General features: G+C 31.3%; 2 protein-coding genes across 2 annotated transcripts; both read left to right on the top strand.

The window, feature by feature from the left end:
* Positions 1–1,820: 1,820 nt before the first annotated feature.
* On the top strand, positions 1,821–6,509 carry LOC107890152 (threonine dehydratase biosynthetic, chloroplastic). Its single transcript, XM_041076701.1, has 9 exons — positions 1,821–2,362; positions 2,898–3,077; positions 3,168–3,437; positions 4,435–4,641; positions 5,051–5,299; positions 5,413–5,480; positions 5,674–5,791; positions 5,885–6,019; positions 6,096–6,509. The coding sequence occupies exons 1-9, from the start codon at positions 1,907–1,909 to the stop codon at positions 6,234–6,236; spliced, it is 1,824 nt and encodes a 607-aa protein (XP_040932635.1). The 5' UTR covers positions 1,821–1,906; the 3' UTR covers positions 6,237–6,509.
* A 14,861-nt stretch (positions 6,510–21,370) lies between these two features.
* Positions 21,371–25,602, top strand: LOC107908730 (probable glycosyltransferase At5g03795). The gene is made up of 4 exons (XM_016835986.2): positions 21,371–22,277; positions 22,516–22,799; positions 24,170–24,518; positions 24,605–25,602. The coding sequence occupies exons 1-4, from the start codon at positions 21,867–21,869 to the stop codon at positions 25,286–25,288; spliced, it is 1,728 nt and encodes a 575-aa protein (XP_016691475.2). The 5' UTR covers positions 21,371–21,866; the 3' UTR covers positions 25,289–25,602.
* Positions 25,603–26,687: the final 1,085 nt, after the last annotated feature.

Here is a 26,687-nt window from a genome sequence, read left to right as displayed (position 1 = left end):
GCAACCGAAGCGTGTAAGGAGATGCTTTGGATGAAGAAGTTTGTGCATGAGCTTGGTTTTACTCAGGAGAAGTATGTCCTGTACTGTGATAGCCAGAGTGCTATTCATCTTGGTAAGAACTCAACTTTTCATGCTAGATCTAAGCATATTGATGTGAGGTACCATTGGATACGAGATGTTCTTGAAGCTAAGCTGTTAGAGCTTGAGAAGATACACACTAATGATAATGGTGCTGATATGTTGACGAAGGCCTTACCAAGAGGAAAGTTTGAAGCATGTTGTTTGACCTCCGGCATGGAGGCATTCCCCACATAGTTGGAGGGGGAGATTTGTTGGGTATGGGTCCCACTATGTTGGAAACCCATATTTTCTGCCATAATGTTTTGTCTTTCTTTAATTTTGTCAAAAGCCAATTTTTTTATGTGTGGGATGTGGGCAGCCTTTCTATTATTATTGAGTGTCAAATTCTCAATTTAAAAGAGAGAAAAACAGAGAGTGAAATTGAAGCTCGTTGGAGAAAAAGAGAGAATAGAAAAAAAAAATTAGTTTTTTCAAGCTTGGTGCAGCAGTGATCAACTCCTCGATCGAAGGTCCATCCATGGTTCGATTGAGCTGATTTTTGGACAGCAGCTAGGTGATAAGGTGTTCTTGACTTTGTACGGTCGGATTTTTCATCCGAGACTTGTAGCGTCGGAAATACCCATTTTTCAGCAGCTACGTTTTTGGTGATGTTCTCTCATTTTTCTCTCTTTTGCTAAAGATTACATATTGTTAGCCTTGTCGGAGTTGAATGCTTGTTGTAGGCTTGATATTGTGATCTTGTAGTCGAACATTTGATGATAGTAGAGCTCTTTATCAGACTCTAAAGTCCCGTGGTTTTTACCCTTGATTTAGAGGGGTTTTCCACGTAAAAATATCGGTGTCTCTATTTATTTTTGTTGTGGTTGCATTAGTTGATTTGTGGTTGATTAAGGTTGCTAGAGAACATATCTTATGCTATTGTGCTTGCCATAATTTTTGACAGGAGTTATAAGGAGAGAAAGAACATCGGTTGTGCTTTCGCTTTGTTTCGGTTGTTCGGTTTCTTCCCAACAGAGTCTGCCTGCCTGCCATGGCTATACCCTTTCTTTTAGGTAGGTTTATTGGTAATAATAGTGATAGAGAGCCTTGATTTTAAATTCTTTTTTATTTCTTAAATTATTTATCGGAGCGAATCTGATAACTAATTCTTCGTATTTTATAGACCAATTAAGACTACAAGTTTTAAACATATTACATACCTAAGGCGAGGATCGAATCCTCAACCACTGATAAATAAAGAAAAATATTGTCACCTTACCTAACTCCCATAATTAAATTATGTTACACCTAATAATTTAAAAACACTAACATAAGTTATAATATGGAGTCAAGATTTTAAATTAGATTATGCTATATTTATGATTTAGACACAGTTTTAGTTGATGATTTTCATTTATGTATATGTATTTTTTAAAAAATTTATCAAAATATAAATATACTAATATAATTTTTTATTTTATAAATAAAAATTATTTTTAAGGTAAAATTATTTTTTTTATTTTATACAAAAATTATTATTTCAGTAACTTTTAAAGACATTTTTAGTATCTTTCTAATTAAAATTTAATTAACTCGTAAATATAGTGTTTTTAAAAAGAAAAAGGAAATGATATTTTGATGTCCTTTTACCTGCAGTAAGAGGCTTAAGTGACGTGTGAAATATTAATTGGTTGCTTTGTACAGTCCAAAATTGCGCCAAACCAAAAAACCTCTTATATATGCATAGTAATGTCCCGACCGAAGCCGCCCGACTTCTTAGAATAACACATTTTCCTTTTGACACGATTTTTCTTACTTTTTTTTTTTTCAAAAATTTTGAAGGAGAATGGAGGCTCTCCGCCTCTCACCACCTCAGACGCTACTACTCCGGCACAAAGAGAGGGTACCTCAGACACCCTTTGTTGGGTCCCACATTACGAAGAAATGTAACCTGCCTTTGATCAGAGTCGCTGTGTCTAAACCGACAGCTGAGATCTCTTCTCCCACCGTTACTTCTCGCGAAACCGATGTCGTCTCGTCAAGTTTTGCAGCCGCTCCTTCCGCGCCGCGTAAGAAGGTGCCTGCTAATTCCCTGCAGTATCCGTCTGGATACTTAGGTGCGTCACCGGAACGCTCGGTGGATGAAGGAAACCACGACGTCATCAATGCGATGGGTTATTTAACCAATATCTTGTCGTCTAAGGTTTACGATGTGGCGATAGAGTCACCATTACAGTTGGCGACTAAGCTCTCTGAACGATTGGGCAATCAAATTTGGCTCAAGAGAGAAGATTTACAGCCTGTAAGCAAATACTTCATTCTTTAAAAAGATTAAATTTCCGGGGGGGATTGTTTAGTGATTTTAAGTGTTTGACTTTCATTTAAAATTTGCAATCGTTTTGAGGGTGTGGTTTATGCTTTTTAATTCATATTTCTTGAATTTTGATGAATTATTATTTTTGAGTTTTCATTTCTAATGATATTTGTTTCTATGTTGGTGGGTTTTGGGAGATTTGGCTGTTTATACTCTATGATCATGATCGTGCTTTTGCTTTGCTTATTTTGACTTCTACGGAGTGATTTTTTCAGCTTGAATTTAGCTCTCTCTTTTTTTCTTTTTTTTTGATTTATTTGCTCTGAGAGGAATTGTTGTTGCTAGTAATTGTCACATGGTTTTTAGTTGAATTTTCCTTTTATTTGTTGGCATCTGTTAATGAATTGCCAAAGTGGAAACCCTTTATTTTGTAGTTCAATATAAACTTGAAGGAGGAATTTTGACATCTTTTTCATGTTCATTCAGATGAACTGCTTACGTATTTGATGTTTCAAATTTTCAGGTTTTCTCTTTTAAGCTTCGTGGAGCTTATAATATGATGGCAAAGCTTCCAAAGGAGCAGTTAGAAAGAGGGGTTATTTGCTCATCAGCAGGAAATCATGCCCAAGGGGTTGCATTGTCTGCCAAGAGACTTGGTTGCAATGCTGTTATTGCTATGCCTGTTACCACACCAGAAATTAAGGTAACTTTTTTCGTGATCTTCTTTTATCAATTGCAATATTGCATTGCTTATAAGATTTCTAAATTTGAGATGTGGTTTCATATTTTGCAGTGGCAATCTGTAGAGAGGTTGGGTGCAACTGTTGTTCTCATTGGAGATTCTTATGATGAGGCACAAGCATATGCTAAAAAACGGGCTAAAGAGGAAGGTCGCACCTTTATACCCCCATTTGATCACCCAGACGTTATCATCGGGCAAGGCACTGTTGGGATGGAGATTGTGCGCCAAATGCAGAGCCCGTTGCATGCAATCTTTGTACCTGTTGGTGGTGGTGGGCTTATAGCTGGCATTGCTGCATATGTAAAGAGGGTTTCCCCAGAGGTATGTCGTTTCTTTCTACAGACCTCTACTATTTCATAATGCTGGAGGTTGCCATTGTTTCCTAGTAGATGGCAAGTGCATGCCGCATCATGATCCTCAACTTCTTTCGTTTTCATACCTATTGAGCCTTGGATCATCATTTTAATTCCAATGCTTTAAATTTTATTAGTTTTTGGTTAAAGTTGGTCCTTCAGATAGTTGCTACTTGCTAGAGAGACTTGCTTTAATCTTTTTATTTCCAATTCTGTGGCAGCTTATTCCATTTCTGGGCTCTTCTGTTGACATAGCATAATAGGCACTCTGTTCAGATGCTTTGGATCTTCATAAAACTACAATAGCATAGTTTTCAATTGAATATTATCCATTGATGGCAATTCTGCCTTACAGAAATAGATGAACTTGAAAAGTTGAAGATGTAGAAGCATGCATCTGACTGGCATGACAAATGGCAACATTGACTAATTTAGTTATTTAGAGCTTGGTCTGTTTCAAATTTAACGTAACCCTTGAGGACCGCCAGTTATGTCAAAATAGTAGAGGTGACTTAAATTCTTGATGTGTGTTCTCTCATAATTGTATAATATGTGAGGGAACCTCTTAATAAACTGGTCGAAATCTGAGGCTATCTTATTCTTATGTTCTGCTTTTAAATATCTTTTTTCATTCAACTCTAGTTTCATTCTGCAAGCAACATCAATCATACTGTTCTGAGCTACCTAGAGACCTGACCTCCTACAAACCTGCTAAGTGCATAACTGAAACCTTAGGTTATACTGCTGCAAACACTTACATATTAATTCATTTTTATATTTTCTTTCTGTTCATTTTTTTCCTTGTGAAATTGATTTTTTTGACGAGTAGTTTAGGCTTTTAGCTTATTTATATTAATTTTATATTGTTTACGTTTGTCTGAAATGACACTGAGTGAGCTTGTTCCTTGCTACATGACATAATTCATCATTTCATCCACAGCACTTAGTGTTGTATTATTTTGCAGGTGAAAATTATTGGAGTGGAGCCTTTTGATGCAAATGCAATGGCATTGTCACTGCATCATGGTGAAAGAGTGATGTTGGAGAAGGTTGGAGGTTTTGCTGATGGAGTAGCTGTTAAGGAGGTTGGCGAAGAAACCTTCAGCATATGTAGAGAACTGGTGGATGGTGTCGTTCTTGTTAGCCGTGATGCTATTTGTGCCTCTATAAAGGTATGACTTTGATGTTTCAAAATTTTATTTATTCGATTTGCCTGATTTTTTTTCTCCTTTCTATTGTTAAGAAGACATTACAGTCACTTATAATAAACAGGTTCTGGTTTGTCTCTCATGTTTCGGGTGTTTGACTTGAATTTTAGATGCAGTTTGCTGGTATGCTATTTACCTTTTCGGAAAAGAGAGTGGCCTGTCTATGTTATAATTCGTTCTCTAATTATTTATTCTCAATGTTACAGATGTTAGATGCCCTTATTATGTTTTCGATTTTTTCACTCTGGGACTTATTTTATCTCTTATGTATGACTAGTGCTTTTTTTTTTTCGTTAGATACCTGATGGCCATCTAATTAACCCATGGATCTTTGGATGCTTAGGGATTTACAACTGTACTGCTTGTATTACAGGATATGTTCGAAGAGAAGAGAAGCATTCTTGAGCCAGCAGGTGCCCTAGCCCTTGCAGGAGCTGAAGCATATTGCAAATATTACGGCATTAAGGAGAAGAATGTTGCAGCAATAACTAGTGGTGCAAACATGAATTTTGATAAGCTTAGAGTGGTTACTGAACTGGCTAATGTGGGTAGACAACAGGAGGCAGTGCTTGCAACTGTTTTGCCAGAGGAACCTGGAAGTTTCAAGCAATTTTGTGAAATGGTATTTCTTTGCAATTTTTAGAATTTTAACTTTTCTACAAGATTACCAATTTTTTCATTTGTATTGCCAAATAATATAAGTAAAAATAACCATTAACCATTGGGATTTGACAGGTGGGGCCTATGAATATCACTGAGTTCAAATATAGATGTACTGCTGATAAAGCTGTCGTTTTGTACAGGTTGGTTCAGTCTGTGTTTAGTGACTAATGAAATTCAATAAGCTCATACATGTATTATTTCTCTATGCGAGTGTGTTGAACTTAGGATTGTTCTTTCCATGGCTGTGTTTTGTGTTGTTTATTCAAAGGATGATTCAATATTCAGAAATATAAGAACTAAGAGCATTCCATCATCCATCAATGTTGTTTGCAGTGTTGGTGTTCACACAGTTTCTGAACTTGAAGCAATGAAGCAGAGGCTGGAATCTTCTCAACTTAGAACTTACAATCTTACAGCAAGTGATTTGGTTAAAGATCACCTGCGGTATTTGGTAATTATCATTATTTTTCTTTTTCCATTTACTTGATTTTTGGCGGTGGCAGAAGTGCAGCCTTTGCTAATTCATTTTATATATCTCTTTCAGATGGGAGGCAGATCGGATGTTGAAAATGAGGTTCTGTGCCGGTTTATTTTCCCAGAGAGGCCTGGTGCTTTGATGAAGTTCTTAGACACATTTAGTCCACGCTGGAATATTAGTTTGTTCCATTATCGTGGTCAGGTTAGCATCTAAAGACTCTATTTCTAGTTGTTTTTTATTGAAAAAATTGTTAATCCTGATATATCCCATCCAACAGGGCGAAACAGGAGCAAATGTTTTGGTTGGAGTCCAAGTCTCAAAGAGTGAGGAGGATGAGTTTATCCATCGTGCTGATAGCCTCGGATATGAATATGTACTGGTAAATGATGACGAGAACTTTCAACTTTTGATGCATTAGTTAGATTTAATTCCCAAGTAGACAGGGAGAGGCTCAGTTCACATCTTAGAGAAAGCCATGAAGCCGATAGAAAGGGGCTTTCCAATCCTCTTAATCGCCAGTGGAATAGCCAGGTCATGTGGTTATTCTCATTCATTTTTTGTAATATATGGTTTTGGTTACTGCTGCCTTAGTAGATTACTAGTTTTCTTGCTATGTACCATCACACATGCATATATGTGTTTGATGCTTTGAATCAGTTAATAATCTATCTTGGTACCGTTGCTCCAATAATCTATTAGTGTCTCCTTTTTCTGGTAAAATTCACTTATACTACATTTTCTTAATTACAGTTTCATTTTCACCAATAACCTTAAAAGTCACATTTTATAATCTATGCCTTGGTTAGTCAAAAGTTTAGTTGTCATGTATGTGTAAGTGCCTCTTGTCAGTTCATATGGCTTAATGTGCAAATGGCATAGCTTAGGAATATAATGCATAACTTCTCAAAACATTTTATCATCTACTCATTAGTTACTCAAAAGTTGAATATTTTATTATCATGTCCTCCATGTAAGTGCCTCTTATCGATTCATATGGCTTAATAGCTTACCAGTATATGCATGAGGTGAAAAATCAATGAATAACAATGTATAAATTTGGTACACTTCAATCATATATGGGCACTTAATAACCAAGCTATCTAAGGCCTATCATAGTGCAAAACTAGAAACAATCTATTATGCATGAATTAAGTACGAGTTTTTATTTAGGTTTTGTTTACGATTGGGTTTAAAAAGTACTTTTCAAATCAAATTAATTTTTGCAGTCAAAAGCAATGATAAGCAGATAGTTTTTTTAAGCCAAATAAAGAAGGTTAATGACTAGATAAAATAAAAAAGAGAATAAAAAAATAAAGATTCAATGTACAAAATCCAATCCCTCTATTATTAAATGGATCAAATTTGTCTCTACATTATAAAAAATTAGATAATGTCAAATTTTAGGAAAGCTAACATTTACGGCTTAAAAATGTCCTTTATTGTTCAGTAGAGTTATATTTTAAAAACTTTTTACGATTCCACAAATGAAATAATTTGTTTGAAATTAAATTGTATAATGATTCAATTGATCCAATTTGACCTTGTTTGATTCGTTTAATAGTGCAGGGATTAAATTGTTACATATCTCTATGTTTCACCTCTAACCTAAGCAACTCAGCAATCCTTCATTCTTAACTCACTCACCAATTTGTTTCCCCTTTGACCAAAACCATAATCCTAGAAAATTCACAACTAAGCTATTCACATATCCTTACCTTGAATCAACAACCAAATATCACCGCAACCACAACTAAAGTAAATAAAGATACAAAAATGAAAAGGCAAATAAAAACAGGAAAAAGGTCCCATGTTTCAACAAGCCCCAATCAAGACTTACAAACTAGTGGACACAATAAAATCTAAGAAAAGAGAATAAAAATAGAAAAGAAAGGAGACTCGATATACCATATTTAGTCAAGAGTTAGTCAGAGAGTTCTAGGCAATAGAGGCTTAATCCAAAAGGTCAACAAGAAAGTCTCCTTGAGAATAGGAATATATCAGAGTTAGGGGGACCATGCAGCGGTGGTAAACAAAGATTAAAGAGCTTCTCCATCATGGCAATTTCAAAGATAGTTAAGTAATAAAATTGAAAGAGAAGGAGAAGAAAACTCTGGTTTGGTGTGTTTCTTTGCTAGAGGAGGTTAGACGGTGGCAAGATTGTTGGAATAGAATTGCGAAGGAGGTTAGTTTAGTAACCAACTTGTAAGTTTTTAAAAATTGAGTGGTCAAAGTATCAACTTGCTAATAGTTGAGTGACCTTGGGCGCAATTTACTAATATTTGAGTGACCTTGGGTGTAATTTACTCTATGATGAATAGTGAGTTAATAGCCACATCTAACGTTAGTTGCAAAGTTAACAAGCCAGTGACCAACTTGTAATTTTTAAATAGTTCAGTAATGAAATTGTAACTTTTTAAAATTGAGTAGCCTAAGTATAAAATTACTGATAATTAAATGATCTTTAGTGTAATTTACCTTAAAAATAAACACAAATAATTAAAATTTTTAATAAATGATATTTTACAATGCACATTTTTTTAAGACATAGTACATTGTTAATATATAAATTTATTTACCCGATGATGATGATACATCATGTATACATACATTTTCTTTAGGGGGAATTAGGCATACATGTCATGTTTAAAAAAAGTAATTAGAGAAATAAGTCGATTTTTTTCGAATTTAGAGAAATAAGTCAATTTTGGGTATAAGTAGCAAAAACACTACTTCAAAAACTAAAATAGTCGTCCGATTAAAACTTGAAAGAAAAATAAATGAAAACTTAATTGTTGGATTGAAATTTGAAAAAATCGAGAAAAGTTTAATAATTTTTTGAAAACCTGAGAATCCCTAATAAAATTTACAGTTTGTCTGGTCTTTTCTATGATAGAATTTTTTCACAAGAATACGAATCTTAAGAAAGAAAAACTTTTCAGAAAAATGCTTCTTGTTAGAAAGCATGGAAGTCTAAATTCCCACCAATCCTAAATGAAAGTAGATGGTCGTCTGTTTCAAGAACTCAATTTGAATTGCTGCCAAATATTGAATTGCATCACAAACAAAAAGGTTGATTGAAATCAAGTCAAATACGCAACAATATGACAAACTGTGTGTCACATTCGTTGTCAAAGCAACTACGATCAAAATAAACACAATTCAATCCATTTTAACATTCAAATATGAACATTATAAGCAAACAACAAGATAAGTAAACATTTTCGAGACTTATACAAGCTTACGAAAGCTTTAATGTTAACTGAGATCGAATCAAGACTAAATTGTAAAAGTTTCAAATTACAAGATTGACGTCGTAACGTGACAAATGGTTTGGTTTCATCAAGACAACAGGGTTCCTCGTCTTTCCGTGATATTATAGGCTATTTCTCGTCGCGACGTCACAGGCTGTTTCTGGAAAATTCTAAATGAAATCAACTTGTAAATTTTGCAACCCAAATACCAAACATATGCATTTCACATTCAGCCAATATATGTCATTCCTAGACACTAATTGATGCATTTCATTACCTTATACAATTATATACAAATGATTCATGTGCAATGAGCTAACTTCGAATGTAATCCAATCCAACACAATATTTCCAGCATTATGTCATTTCAACCATAATTATTAACCATTTATAAGCTATTACAACATAACTAATCAATACCTGCATTAACATTACAACATAACTAATCAATACCTACATTAACATTCTTAAAGCAAAAGTGAATTTGGACATAATTTGGTACAGAATAGACACAACTTAGGTACATACCAAACAACAAGTGAAAGAGGTACACAAACATCGTTGAGTTTGAGATCTATTACTAGATGTTGAAGTCCACACTCAAGATCACAAATTGAATCTATCCTGTACATGAAAAATAAATCGTACACTAAGCAAATAGCTCAGTGGTAAACCTATGATTCAAAAATAATTTAAACAAATGTAAGTCAATGCATACAACAAATTCAATTCAACTTAAATAAGTTCATATGCAAATTTTATGCTAATCATCTTCCAACATAATTTAACATGCTTATATTCATATTGGCACACCAATTCTACATGCATACATAATATCTTGCCATATAACATTTATTTTATAGGCAATTAGTTCATTTCTACTTGTTACATATAGTTACAATTATAATAATCATTTTTCATCTTTAGCATACATATATATGCACATACTTGTTTTCTCATACCATAATTTATGTCATTTTCGAGCCTATTGGCTCCTTAATACACAATCGACTCCCAGAGCTCGTTTTCGATTCATTTCGCACTTTGTATTTCCATATCATATATCTTATTACATGTTATTTAAACAATTCATTTGTTTAGAACACTATTAACAAACACAGACTCATAATGGATACACAGATCCGTCACCTCGGGTTGCCTAACAATACTGACGTTATAATGATTCATAATATGTAATACCCCCTACCTGTATTCGTTGCCAGAATAGGGTACGAGGCATTACCGGAGTTTACGAATTAATTTTTTTTAACTCAATATAACCCCTTTATAGATATCTAACCTTCCCTGCAATTTTAACCGAGACTAATCCACATCAACCAATCCAATTCAACATATTTTCAAGATAGATTCATGCATATTTATAAGATAGCCTTATCACATACCAAAACCAAGATTTGTTAGCCATATCAATTGCTGACCTTACAATCATTTCACATTAACATTTACTTTATTAGCTTATACATGCCATTGATTTTCAAAATAAAGTTTCCTTATATACCGAAATCTTGAGGTTGATAGTGTGATGTGTCTCCGACTGAATCCGACCTTTGAGCTCTTAACATTATAAAACAGGGGAAAAGGAAACAAGGTAAGCACTTTATGCTTAGTAAGCTCATGTAACAAGAATTATACTTACCTAATATTTTCAATACAATACAATAAACATTCAAATATTCATTCAATGCATTATTACCCTAAAATGCACAAACTCAACATTCAAGTTAGTATAATAATTTCCATGTATCAATAATATATACCATGATTGATGAGCTCATCAATACCATGATTTCCATTTCCTTATTATTTTTCTATATTTATCCCGTTGAATTTTTCGGAATTTCGATGGTTTTTCAGAGGTACACTTTTAGTGTACAATTTCCGGGTTCGTCAATTTATATTCATGTGCGCACATTTCCATTTCAAAGAGCACAATCCCGCAAACCTCATCCTTATAGCGGGATTACCAGTCCAGGCTAAATCTCCTGTAATATAAACTCATAGAGTATTGTCAAGATTACCAATCCAGGCTAAATCCCCTGCAACGACAATTACTCTAATGAGTTTGGATCTGAATAACCAGTCCAAGCTAAATTCAGACCCTAATTGAGATTACTTGTTTAGGCTAAATCCATTTTACACATATTCCTCGGGAGGGCTATATCAAGATAGAATCACCCATCCGGGCTAGATCCTTTTTACCGTTAATTCCTTTTCAGAGATCCATCGAATTTTCCTTTGATTCAACTGGGATTTCTTCCCCTTTTCATCCAATATATGAATGTTTCATAAATTTTCATACAATGAACATTCAAATCATATTCACATCAATAACATACATTTTAAGCATTTAAGAATATAATTCAAGTTACACGAACTTACCTCGATACTTGTTCGTATACAAAAAATCTATTAATCCCAAACTTTTTCTTTTCCTTGATCTAGCTTCGTATTTGAATTTTCTGAATCTATATAACTAAATTTAATCATCAATTTAATACATTTCATCTTCATATGTAACATTCTCTACAATTCCACTATTCTTTATAGTTCACTCAAAACTGTCTACTTGAGTCGTAGTCACTAAATTATTTATATTTTAAGCTACAGAACTCCAAATTAAGATCCGCTAATTTTCTTTGAAACCAAACTCACGTATCTTGTTACCATAAAATTTTAAAAAATTTTGGTTTAACCAATAAGTACAGTTTATTCTTTAAAGTCACCCATATTCTACTGTATGACAGTTCCGGCCCTTCTTCATTAAAAATTAATTATCTCCTCATACAAGATTCAAATTATGTTCTCGTTTATTTCTATTGAAAATAGACTCATTAAGGATTCTAAACATATAAATTTACTCCATAATTATTTTTATTTAATTTTTTATGATTTTTCAAAGTCAGAACAGGGGAACCCAAATTCATTCTGACATTGTCTCACAAAATTTATTATATCTCATGATTTATAATTCCATTGCTTACACCGTTTCTTCTATGAGAAATTAGACTCAATAAGCTTTAATTTTATATTTTGTTCATCTTTTAATTCGATTTCCACAATTTATGGTGATTTTTCAAATTTAGTCTACTGTTGCTGTCCAAAAGTGTTTTGGTGCAAGATGTTTTTTACCATTTTTCCCCTAAGCTTTTAATAAATAATAATTTCGTCCCTACTCAATTAGCCTCTCAATTGAGCTTATTTTTTTCTCAATTAACACTTTATTCTATCACTTTAAATTACTTTATAACCTTTGGGAATTATAATTTCAGCACTAGACTTTAATTCCAAACATTTTCACAATTAGGTCCTAAAAATCAATTTCTATTGAAATTATCTAATAAAGTCATCTCATAAACAAATTAAAGCTTCAATTTCATGCTATTTCATCATAAAATTACAACACTCAACCATGGTCACTTTCAATTTCATCCATGAAATCAAAAACTAATGAATTTAATACTAGGACCTAGTTGTAAAGTCTTAAAAACACAAAAATTATAAGAAAAAGGCAAGGATTAACTCACTTGGTGCAAAAATCATGAAATACCAGCTTAAATAAACCCTTGGGACGTTTTTGGCTGATGATAATGAAGAAATATGAAGAGAATTTTGGATATTCCAATTTGGTCCCCTTTTTATTTTAGTAAATTTTGTTATTTTCCCATTTTACCCTTATTTCACCAATTCTCCTGATTTTTCACGGCTTATGCGGCCCAAAATATCTTCATTTGGGCTTATTTGTAATTTATATCCCTCCTCATTTAACAATTGAGCTATTTAATCCTTTGAGTAACTTTTACATCTTTTTCAATTTAGTTCTTTTTACTTAATTAACTACCCAAACGTAAAAATTTTCTAACAAAATTTTAATACCATATTACTAACATTATATAAATATTTATAAAAATATTTTTGACTTAGTTTTACGAGATCGAGGTCTCGATACATTGTTTTTACCCAATTTCTTCAATAATTTCTTTTTCTAACTAACATTTAAATCGGTAAAATTTTTCTATCGATATTTTTATACGATTTTCCTATCATATCAATATTCATGAAAAAATATTAAAATAAATTTCTCTTTAAATTGAATTTGTGGTTACGAAACCACTGTTCCGATAACCTTGAATTTAGGCCATTACATAATACCACCTCAAATTGCTCGAAAACAATAGTTTTCTCAACTTAATCAATTTGTCACCCTAGATTGCTCGGTAACGATGAATCAATATATATAATCTACCATCCTGGGTTTTCGGGAAATGATGGCTATCAATAATACTCTGACCCTATGGCATGTCAACTATATCCAACTTGGTTTGAACAACTAAACGATATTCCATTTTCGATTCATTATATACAATTCAGTTTATAATTCAATAATCACCAATCAATCAACATGTCACAATTTCATAAATTATATGACATATTTTAGACAAGTCCATGCCAATTATCAAATATCAAGTCAATACTAAGTTTTGTACTTTATTCAATTTAGTCCCTATCTTGAAAATCAATTTCAAACACATTAGATCAGTTCAACTAATCCTAAATAACTCACCTAAAAAATATATGATGTAAAGTGACATGAAAATGAAACAATTAAATTGGTCCCGAATCATAGAAATACAAACTTGAAATTCTGAGGTATTTGTTGATGACTTTGGATTTTCCTTTCCCTTTCGATGAATCTAGGTCGACGTTAGCTATAGATTGACATAAAAAAATATTATTATCAATTATAAACCAATTAGCAGTCAATTATCAATTTTTACAAGTTTTGTAGTTTATTCAATTGAGTCCCTAAAACTAGGACTAACCTAACTTTCAATTTAAAGCTCCAAATTGAAACCCAATTTCACTATTATTCATTAGGGACCTCCTATTTACTATTCCTATTGTCAATTTTATAATTTATTATGTTTGGTCCCTAATGCACGAAATTATTAATTATCTTTTACAGTTTAGTCCTTTTGCATATCTAAGCTTAAAATTTATCAATTTAACACCTAGAACTTCAAGAACTCAACAATAGAAACGTCATAAACTTTAATATTTTTACAAAGTGGTACATGGACTAACTAAATCACAAGAAAAAGACTAAATTGCACTTATCAAATTAAGACCGAAAGCTTCAAACTTCCCCTAAGTTTTTTCTTTCGTTTTGTTGTAGTGATGATATGAAGAAGATGATGAAATGTTTATTATTCTTCCACTATCTCTATATTACATATATTTAATTAAGTTAATAAAACATAATTTAATTATTTAAACTTTAAATTAATTAAGCTAATAGCTCTTAATCAACCGTCGACTATCATATATATTAATATGGTCTAATTGCTATTTTAAACCTTTGGTTAATTAAAATTTAAGTCCTCAATTCATTTTCTAATTAAAAATCTATAGCGATTGAATTTTATAATTTATTCCCTAGGTCCTAATTAACTATAATTTCGGCTAAATTAACTATTCAAAATTCAATTCACCTATATAAAAACTTTATAAATATTTTTATTTGAATAACTACGGACTCAATTTACGGAAATAAAATCCCAAAATAAACCCCTAAATTTTCTTTCAAATTGACATATTCACCTGATTATTCCTTTTCATTAGCCTTATCTCTATCACATTTAATTGGATGCAAATTCTGAGATAAAGACCAACACCAATGCATAATATGTAATCACATTTAAAAATTGTTGAAAAGTATTATGGGCGGTGGAACGATTTTAGTTGTTCATGTCACCATCAATCACTTTCCTTCTACATTATAATAACTGAAATAAATAAAATGTTACAAATTTATCCCTACCTTCAATATTTCTTTAATCAAAACTTTAAAATATTATTTTTGATCTTTCACTCTCACATTTTCACCATTATCTCAATCTCAATTTTCATTTATACATTCATTCAATATATAAATTCAAATAATCCACATCACTTACACATTCATATCATCTATTTCCTTAATTCTCTCACTTTTCAATTTCATTTCACAATTTAACCACTTATATTAAATTATCAGAAGAGATTCTTTTATACCGATATAAAAATTAAGTAATTTTACATTTTTCGATTATTTTTTATTAATATTTTTATAATCTAACTGTCATATTTCAGATTTCATTTATGCATATCATACTTGTCAAGTTTAGCATATAATTAAAAAATTTTAACTATTCGCTTTATGTTAAAAACTTTCGAACGTTAAATATATATTAACAAAGGCGGCAACAAGGAGCTAGCAGGGTCCCTAACCCTCTTAAAATTGGAAATTTAAATTTTGATCCTTTAAAATTTATAAAATTTTAAACGAGTACATGGTAAAATTGTACTTTGGTCCCAAAAATGATATAAGCTATTAAAATGGTGAAATTGCATGTTAGTTCTTATAAAATTATACAAGTTAATTTCGAATCCCAATTTTTTTTTTTTTTTTTGCTTTGTCCTTGTATATTAATGTAGAAAACATTTTAAATCGATATGATAAAGATATCGAATCAATTCAAAATTTTAGATGCATGACAAGTGCAAACAGGGGCAAAGCCAAGGGGCTGGCAGAGGCCTCGCCCCCCTAAAATGGAAACATTTCCATTTAGTCTCTTTTATAATTTATAAAATTTTAAATTAATAATGATAAAATTGCATTTTGGCCTCCCAAAATGATAAAAAATTTGATTTAATCTTTTAAAAATTATAAAGATATAGGCTATTAAAATGGTAAAATTACATTTTTACTATCATAAAAAAAATTGGAGCACGATGTGGGAACCGCAGCGCCCTGGGCCGGCGTGTCGACCTATTTTGGCCTGATTTCGGTCGTTTTCATTTCCTTTTCGGCCCTCGATGTTAAGAATGAGTTGTAACTCTAGAGAGGCCACATAAACACATAGAAATAGCAAAATTTAAGTTAGGTTAAGCGTGGTATGTGTGGGGCAAAGTTTTATCGAATGCTGTTTTTAGTTTTACTCATAAACGATGCTTTGTCTCTTTCCTTCAATCGTGATCAAGGTGCATAATAGGTCGTCAAATTTAACTAGGACCCAAAGTTGCACGAATCGGCCCCTTTTTTTCCAGCATAGTAGCATTATCCACTTTCAGTAACTTCCAATTTTCTTCCCTATCCTCGCCAAGATGGGAGCTTCATAGTACTCTATGGGCAGTTCTAGGAGCCTAATCCATATTGCTACCGTGTTTAGTGAAGCTTGGATGCCCTGAAGTTGGGTTGCCAATTTCAAAATGTTAGAAACTTGCCATTATTGAACCATGGTCCCCCTTGATTGGGGTATCATAGTCTTCCTAACAAATGAATTTTACCAATAAAATTCACACCAGGGTTTCCGTAGTTGGTTTAGCTTGTAGTGATTAGTAAAGATACTGGTAGCCTACATTTTTCCCAAAAATCCTTATAATGAGGGTTTTTGGCCACCGCTGTCTGGTTAAAGTGATGGCAGCTTCATTAGTCTTGGTGTTATGGTTTCTTCTTCCTCAGAGTCTGTTATCATTGCTTCTTCATCCGAGAGCTCAAATTGTAGTTCGTAAGGGTTGTAGCTATGCCCCATAAGACAGTCTTTGTTAGTCCCTTGATTTGTTTTGTGCTTATCTACTGTTCGTCTTCTTCCCGTCAACAGGGGTTTTTCTTCTCTGGCCGTTTTGAGGGTGATTGATTCATTATACAGTTACACCTTACTCCCAAATCAAACAGTCCGCCGGCAATTTGGCTGTCTTTGTTTGGAATTTGGGAGAAAGGGCATTGATCGCTGGCTTCACGTTTCTTAATGTCTAAAAACGGGTAAAACTGAGCTCAATTAAGGAAAGCTAATATAGGCAATGGGATTGGGACGTTCAGTGGAATGAATTCATGGCCAGTTGCTGTTTTCCACTCTGAATGCATGCGGTGGCCAATGGCCATTCCTTTCATCAATAACAATTTAATATATTACTTATACGGTGAATTAATAAATGATCGGTAGGTGAATTAATAATCTCACTTCCAACCATTTGTAAGTACATCTATTTTAGCATCCACTCTAAATATTTAATTCATTACTTTTAGTTCCTATAGGCCTGATCTTCGACAAAGATTTTTAATAATGTGAGTTATTATTTAGTAGTCAATTTTTAGTTTAATTTAATTTAAAAAGTTATGAGTATTAATATAAAACACTAATAATAAAACTGTTGAAGTGAGGTTGGACTTTGGAGTCTCGGACACTCAATGAAAGTATTATATTGTGATTGGATTTTATTTCTTATATTCCGAGAATAACTTAAAAGGATTTTCACTTTTTACAAAGTTTAGGGAATGTCTCGATTGGTGGAGATATACATTGGTTAATAGTTCAAACCCTAGTAAGCACAATATGCATAAATTAATATTACGCACAATACTAACACTTTTCTTGTGAACTTGAAGGCCATATTTCCACCAATCAAGGTTCAAACCTTATGGAAACCCCTTTGAGCTCTTCTCAAAGTACGAAAGACAAAACCCCACCATTAGGATGATACTTTTTGTTGAGGGTTGGAGACTTAGACCTCCACTCAACAAAAACAAAGTCACAAATACTACTAAAGATTTAGGAATTGTATCGTGGTTTAATTTTATTGAAGTTTTTTACTCAAGTCGGATTTAGACTAGATGCAATATCAGTTTTACTATTTAAAAAGTGATAAATCTCAAAACTATACATGAACTTTGATTAGGTGAAATAATACTTATAAAACTTTAATTGTGGTTTAAATATATACATGAATTTTTTTTATGATTTAACTATACGCATTTAAAGAATTAAATACATTATTTTCTTTTCATATTAGATAAATATAATTATTTGAGTGTGTAATATGTAAATGTAAAATGATATTATTTTATGAAGATTGAATCAAATCAAAATTGCCTGAAAACATAATTCATGTATAACCAAAGTCCATATATAGTTTTAAAATTTATCCGATTAAAAAACCAATGAAATATTTAAAAATTAATTTCATATTAACATTTATATATTTCATAATTAATTTAAATAATATATATTTTGATCATTCAATAATAACTTTAGTAACATGAGCTAGGTCTATGCATATTTTATATTTAGTAGAGACAAGATGTTGACAGAGTTAACAAAAGTTGATAGTTAATATTCTCAACCAAGGGTCGTTGGTCACCTATCGATCCACACGCCAACAGGTCCATTTTGCATCTCCGAATAAGATAAAATTGGGCACCCATCCAGAATATGTTCGTACCGTCCACATTGAAAGCATATGAATTAGGATTCTTAAATGAGAGAGGTGAGCACGCACGGGATGATTGCAAATTAATACCTCCCAACTTATGCTCATAAATTTAACCTTCTTGTTATTCACGCCTATTTTTTTAAACATAATTAGTAAATACGTAGGACGGAAGAATTCATGTCAGCAAACCAATACCAACAGTAATGCGTGTTTTTTTCCCCATATAATTTATGCTTGAATATAACATTTTAAACTGATATAATAAATTATTTAATATTATATGCATTTATTGAAATTAATCATAATTTTACATTATGTATACTAATATATATTAAATAACTAGTTTTTTTATGTCGTGTTGTCTTTTTAAATTAAAGTATGCTTAATAATTTTGAAATCTTTTAAATGAATACAAATTGCTAATAAAATTTTAAATTTTCATTTAAATGAAGTTTTAAATAATTTTTTATTTAATTAAAATACAATAAAAATATATTTAATTTGTATACATGTTTAATTAACCATTCCTAATGTGCTTTAACATATTTTACCAATTTTTTAAACATTTATGGAAACTTTTGTAAAATTTGAAAAATTAAACAATTTATTTTAATACATGTTATACCGTTTTAAAAATTTTATTATTTTTTTAAATTTATAAAGTAATTATATAATTTCATAAAAGCTTGATATTAAAAATTAAAAATGAAAATTACTTGTTTAAAGTTGTTTATTATTGAAAATTTTATTATTATTATTATTTTTTATTATTACTGATAACCTAATTTAAAAATGAAATTTACTTTAAATATAATTTTTAAAAAAATATTTTGAAACTCAAAGTTTTCATTTTTGCTTTGGTTTAAATATTTTGAAACTCAAATATATATATATGTTTTCTTTAAAAAAGATCCTATAACTATATTTGATTGATAGGTTAAGAAATATAAAATCGGTTACAGTTAATAGATAATGACCTTTTTACATGTTGATTATCATATGATGTTTTATACCCATGTTGAACCCTCAAACAACCACAAATTTACATTTGATTAACATGTTATATAACTCTTAGTTATAGGGTAATGAATTTTATCCTATAATTATATATTTTTAAAAGATCTTTTAATCATATTTAATTGATAGGTTAAGAAATATAAAACCAGTAATAATTAATCCATAATGATATATTGTACTGATTGCAATTTCGAGTTTTTTATACATTGTCACTATCATATGATGTTCAACACCAATGTTGATTAATGAAAAATTTTTTTAGAAAGTAATTATATATTAATATATACAATTTCATACATTATCAATAAAGCAAATATAATTATCATTATTGATTAATGTGTCAATACATCATCAATAAAGCAAATATTATTATCAGTTTAGAATTTATGTATTTAAATATCTCATTAATGTAAATATACACTATCATTAATAAATGTAAATAAATTTTAATTAAAATGGTAAGAAAATCATATATAAAACTTAATTATAAAGGCGAGAACCACTTTAAATATAACTAAAAAAATGCAAAATTATTTTATGGACTCTTTCCACCACATCATCAATGGTTCCTTTCCAATTATTTAACGACATTTCAACAAATTTTTTTCCATGTTATTGATACATAATTTGGGTAATTTTTTACCCCAAACCTTAAACTTGGAACCTAAAACGTGAACCCTAAGATTCAAGGTTCAGGTCAAGGTTTAGAGTTTAGGGTCCTAATTTGCAGTTTAAGATTTAGGGTTTCGAGTAAAAAATTTACTAAAATTATGTATCAATGACATGTAAAAAATTACTAAAATAATATTAAATAATTGAAAGAGACTATGGATGATATAGTTAGAAGGGTTCATAAAATAATTTATATAAAAAAATAGAAACATTTTGGAACTAAAAAAATTAACCTAAAACTTAATGTTTCTATATATACTCCCATACATTCTTTTAATATATATATACATATATGATTTTTATATCTTCAAACTTTTAGTGAAAAAGAAAACATAAAACCATTTTTTGATATGTAATAAATTAATGATAACTTAATACAATATTTGGTATTTAGACTCTATTCTTTTTCTTAATTTGATATTTAATTTTTTTTAATTCAATTTGATGCTTGAATTTAAATTTTTTTTAAACTTGATATCTAACTCTTTTTTTTTAAGTCAACTTGTTATCTAATCTTTACGTTTTTCCTAATCTAGTACCTAAGCTTTTTTTGTGCCTGATTTAGTACTTAATTAAACTTGTTAATTGTTATACAAATTATTTCAATATACTAATAGTGTTAGTATAATCAACATGTGGTAGATGACATAAAATTTTATTTTATTTTTGTATTTCAAATGTTCAATTCATTTTATTTTATTTTTTAATTAACACATTGAATTTCTTTTATTGGATTTTTAAAATTCTTAAAATTCATTCTTTTAAGTATAGCTCAAAGCACATTTTTTAATATGAATTTCCTCTTATGCTAACAATATTTTTGTGGAAATAAGAGCTTTGTGAAGACTAAGTCATATTTTAAGCATGTAGTCCCTCATTTTTGCCATTAACAATTAATCTCAACTTGAATGAAAATGAAATTTAGATATATTGCTTAGCAAAATAGAGGAAACTCCAAACAAATGTAATCATTCCTGCCACTAAATTCTCATCATCTATCAAATGTCATTTATATGTAGCTATTTTTTTCCCTCATAATAAACTAACACCATTAATGTTCTGAGGTAATTTGTGTAACATTTGACAAAATTAGGTATTAAATCGGAAAAATAAAGCTTGGATACCAAATTAGGAAAATTTGTTAAGTTGCATATCAAATTGTAAAAAAATAATAATAAAGTACCAAATTGAAAACAAGTATCAAGTTTAGATATCAAATTGAAAAAAATTAGATATCAAATTTAAATACCAATTATTATATTAGTATTAATAAAATACATATGTTTAAAGTAATAAAGATAAAAGAAATTGTGAATTACACGAGTGGTTGTTAAATTAGTAATAATAATAAAAAAAACTTAATAAAAGCAAGTCATCCTACTTATATTAACCTTAAAAAAAAAACTGAAAACATAAATAAAACTAAGATTAATGGAAGGAACGATTGGCAAGAGAGACAGAGGATGTGAGCATGGAGCAGGAAGCACACCTAGCAAAGGCGCGTGAAGGGATGAATTAAATAGAGATTCGGTGATTGGAGAGGGGTGGAGTTGGAAATAAAAATTTTGCATGTCGGAACTGGAATAAAGAGGGGGGAAAACTGTGGACGCTTGGCATGAGCTATGAAGCTTTTGTGTCACCCGTTTTATTTCCACCTGGTTCCTTCCTTTATCAGACATCCCCTCAATTTTCCCATTTAATGAAAAACAACAAAACCCTCTTTAATCAATACCAAAGAAAGGGACTTCAGAGATAGAGAGATGAAGGTTTTGATAGCAAAGCAAAGCAAAGTACAGATTTTAGATAGATAGTGAAATTCCCCTTGAACAAACTGAGAGATGGGTAGGGATGGGAATAAAAGTTGCTTTGCATGTTGCTTTTCAACACCCACAACTTCTTCTTCATCGGCAATCAAGCTTTTGTTCTTTATAGTTCCCTTGATTCTGGTATCATTCATTGTGTTTGTTTTAGTACCAAGAAACTCAACTTGGGCTTTGATTTATAGCCTCCCTCCTTCTACCTCTGCGGTGGCGGCGGCGGCGGCAAATAGCAGCGAGAAGCTCGGTGCAGCTGTGCATGCTGAAAGCAGCCAACAAGTATTGGATTTGCCTTCCAGGGTGGTCAAGACGGTGGATGTTGGAGGCAGCTCGGGAGAAGCAACACTGTCTGACTCAGATGAGGTTGCTGTTAATCGCTCAGCTTCACCCCCACTTTCTGCTGTTGAAGCAGTCACCAAATTTCAAGAATTAGTGAGTGATTAGTTTCCTTCTCTTTCATGCAGTTTTCCTTTGTGGAATTTGTCCTTTTTTTCTCATCTTCTTTTACTATTATTATCTTTTTCTCACAGTTAGATTCTTCACATGATATAATGGTTGTCATTGTCAGCACAATTTCTTGCCTGCTGTTGTATTCCCTTTAATTTCCTTTTTAGAGAAGTAGTGTTTTTATCACACATGAATAACTCCCTTGTTGGATTCATTTGAACAGAACGAAACAAAGGAGTATAGTAGCTTAAACACCTCAATTACCGACTCAGATAGCTTAGACATTACCATTAACGGGACTCCAAATAATGCTACAACATCCCTGAATGAAACCATAGCTCTTCCCTTAAAGCACAGCAGACAAGTTCGAACCAAATTGGACAAGGTTGAAGCGGGTCTACAAAGAGCTCGATCGGCCATAAGAGAAGCTAAAAATGGGAGTCAATTACAGGATCCTGACTATGTCCCAATAGGTCCTATGTACTGGGATGCAAAGGCCTTTCACAGGTATATCTGTATCCTCTTTATTCTTGTACTTGAAACTTCAAACTTGGAATCACAATCATGTCACAAAAACTGTAGAAAAGAATGAAAAAGACCTTGACCTTTGTTCTTTTTTTGTTTCAAACAGAGTGAAACTAGAAAAAAGTGAAGAAACAGATAACTAAAGAAATCAGGATCAACTAGATATTGATAGAAAGTTTAGCGTGGAAACATTACAACATCTCTATTTATCTTAGATATATAAGATTCTTTTTTCCCCTTTTGTTGTGATGATTTTCATATGATTAGTAACCATCAAGAATTGGGTCATTATTCATTAAGATTTTGGGTCTGTACTTGCGAAATGGGTAGGAAAACTCGTAAACAGGGTTGAGTGGCAGCAATGGGACATTGAGGTGAGGATGGACAAGTCGTCCCATGTAGAGGTTGAAAGCCCAGTGTCTGAAATGGATAGGCTATTAAGATATGATAATTGCCCACATGGAAATCATACACATTTTTGACAATTCAAGCACAAATATAGAAATTTACCCACATGGAAATCATACACAATTTTGACATTTCAAAAACAAGCAAGGATAATCAATTCGATCCTGCCCGACCGTAGCAGCATGCTGATAGTCCCCAAGTCCCAGGGAACTTTGTGCTAAATCCAAACCGCACATCTATCCCCACTCTGCTTTTTTTTTTTTGGTAAATTTAAGATAGGATTATTTTCCCTTATACTAAACATATTTTGTTATCAAAATAATTCTAAAAATTAATTTATTATTTTTTAGAACATTTAAAATCTTAACCTAAAATCCTAAATTCTAGAACCTAAGTCTTAAACTTAAATCCTAAACTTATATCTTAAAAGAAATTATTTAAAATTTGAATGGTGTGGATTTGTGACTCATGGATTGAAACAACCAAGAAGACTGAGTTTATAGTTAGAAAATAAGGCATTGTATCCAAACAAGAATGTTAAATTTTTTACTTACACTTATTTATTTTGCCAATTTCTTTTTCCACAACATATGGTTAAAATATGTTGTTAGTCCCTGTACTTTATAAAATTTGAGATTTAGTCTGTACTTTAAAAGTTAAAACTGAAGCCCTCTTACTTTATTGATTTAAAAATCTCAGTCCTGTCATTAAAATCATAAATATTTTCTATCAATGTCATTAAAATTGACAAATTTTGACAGAAATTATCAATAACGATAATAATTAGACTATAATTTTTAAATTGAAAATGTGGAAGGATTGAATTTTTAATTTTTAAAATACAAAGATTAAATCTCATATCGGAATTCATGGCTTAGGTAATTCATTTACCAGCGTTTGCTACCCTAAAGTTCCTTTAATCTCTAATTCTTTGTAATTTATAGGAGCTACCTGGAAATGGAGAAACAATTTAAGGTGTTTGTTTACAAAGAAGGGGAACCTCCTGTGTTTCATGACGGTCCCTGCAAGAGCATATATTCCATGGAAGGAAATTTCATTTATAAGTTGGATGTTGATACCAAATTTCAAACTAAAGATCCCCAGAAAGCTCATGTTTTTTACCTTCCATTCAGTGTAGCAAAGATGGTCCGATTCGTTTATTCACGGGACTCGCGTGATTTTAGTCCCATACGAAGGACAGTGGTGGACTACATCAATCTTGTTGCTCAGAAGTACCCTTACTGGAATCGGAGCCACGGCGCGGACCATTTCATGCTCGCATGTCATGATTGGGTTAGTTTTTTTTTTTTTTTTTATCGTTTCAAGTTCTCAATTGATTTCAATTTGAGCTTGAGACGTGTATGGTTTTTTGAATGTAGGGGCCAGAAGCTAGCTTTTCACTTCCTCACCTAGAAAAGAACTCCATTAGAGCTCTATGCAACGCCAACACTTCTGAAAGATTCAACCCCGTCAAGGATGTTTCGATTCCAGAAATCAATCTCATAACTGATAAATTAACCGGTTTGATGGGTGGACCATCAGCGTCTCAGCGTCAAATCTTGGCCTTCTTTGCAGGAGGGGTTCATGGTCCGATAAGACCGGTCTTACTCGAGCATTGGGAAGACAAGGATGAAGACATTAAGGTACATAAATACCTACCAAGAGGTGTCAATTACTACGATATGATGAGAAATAGCAAGTATTGCATCTGTCCAAGCGGGTACGAAGTTGCAAGCCCGAGGATTGTGGAGGCATTGTACAATGGATGTGTTCCAGTTCTCATATCAAAAAGTTACGTGGCACCATTTAGCGATGTTCTACGATGGAAGTCGTTTTCGGTGACGGTGTCAGTGGATGACATCCCGAAACTGAAGGAAATATTAATGAATATATCGACGAGGCAATACATAAGAATGCAGAGGAGAGTGTTGCAAGTCAGAAGGCATTTCGAGTTCAATTCTCCGCCTAAGCGCTACGATGTGTTTCACATGATCCTACACTCGGTTTGGCTTAGAAGACTCAACGTTAGGATCACCGATGACCATGGAGTCGTGGCTAATTGATGGCTGGATTTTCAAGTAATAAATAGTTTCGACCAGATTAATTAAAAAATTTTGTTGTACATGTGTTTTTATGTCTTCTGTTTGTTGGGAAACATAGTAAGTTATGCGTAGACAGACGAAAATGACTCCAAAATTGAGGCATCATGAATTGTTTGTTTCGAGGGAGTTATTTTGTTAATTGATTTAGGCCTAGTTTTTTTTTTTTTATGTTGTTGCGGTTGAAATTTTAATATAATGATGTACGAGATATAAATTTTACATATTTTTGTAAAATTAATGATACTTGATAATAATATTTGAGTAATTTCATGGTACATCATTTCACCAATTCGTACATCATTTTATCAGTTCATGTACCATTTATGAATCATTTCTTCCGAAATGTAAATCTTTCTATGTAATTCTTGGAAACTAAATTATTTACAAATTATTATTATTTTATCCATGTTTCATGATTATTTGATTATATATTCGTATCAAGGTTAAAATTTAGTCTAAATTTCTATATATTTTGTATATTTAAAATTTAGTTCCATCACTTTTATTTTTAAAAATATAATTCTTTATTTTTTTAAATTTCAAATTAAAATTCAAGTGCATTTGTTACCACTGTTAAAATTCTTCTATTAAATTTTTTAGTGTGAATTAAAAAAAAATTATTTATTTGATAGTTATATCACAATAAAACTATAGTTAAAAATACTTATTATGATTTTTCTTAAGAACAATCATCCAAAACCGTTGCAATAAAGTAATTTATTTTTGTTGGAATAGTATTGTTGAGAAAAATTGAGGTCAATATTTTGATTGAAATAGTTGACAATATTAACCATCCAGACAGACTAAACTATGTCAAAAATTTAAGTATATAAATTAAATCTCAAATTTTCTACATAGTTTAGATAGCAAAATTGAAATTTGGCCATTGTCTTATCATATAAAAAATATGATGCAAACTTAAAAGAGATTAAAAGTTACATGTCGATCTCTACAACTCTTAGAATATTCAAATTATATATAATCATGTAATGTTTTAACCGAAAAGTTAATAATATTAATTATTTAATCTAATCAAAAACGTTATAAAATATGTAGAGAGTAAATTATGCTAAAATTAAAATATACAAATTAAATCTTAAAATTAACCGTATTAGAATGACGAAATATGATATTCAACTGTTTTTATAAAATGTAAAAGAAAAGATAAAAGAAAATGAAAGAAGCAATAGGCTACCAAAGAGAATAATGAGCTTGCTATGTGGCAACATAAGAAACATCCCTTTCTTCGTTTTATATATAGGTATATATTTACGGTACTATTTCCTTTTCAAGGGTTTTTTTATTTAAATAATATGAAAAAACAAATTATTTACGAAAATAAATTAAAATAAACAGTAAA

This window comes from Gossypium hirsutum, chromosome A09 (assembly GCF_007990345.1).
Source record: "Gossypium hirsutum isolate 1008001.06 chromosome A09, Gossypium_hirsutum_v2.1, whole genome shotgun sequence".
In the NCBI taxonomy this organism is placed as follows: Eukaryota; Viridiplantae; Streptophyta; class Magnoliopsida; order Malvales; family Malvaceae; genus Gossypium; species Gossypium hirsutum.
This window is presented reverse-complemented; position numbering and strand designations above follow the sequence as displayed.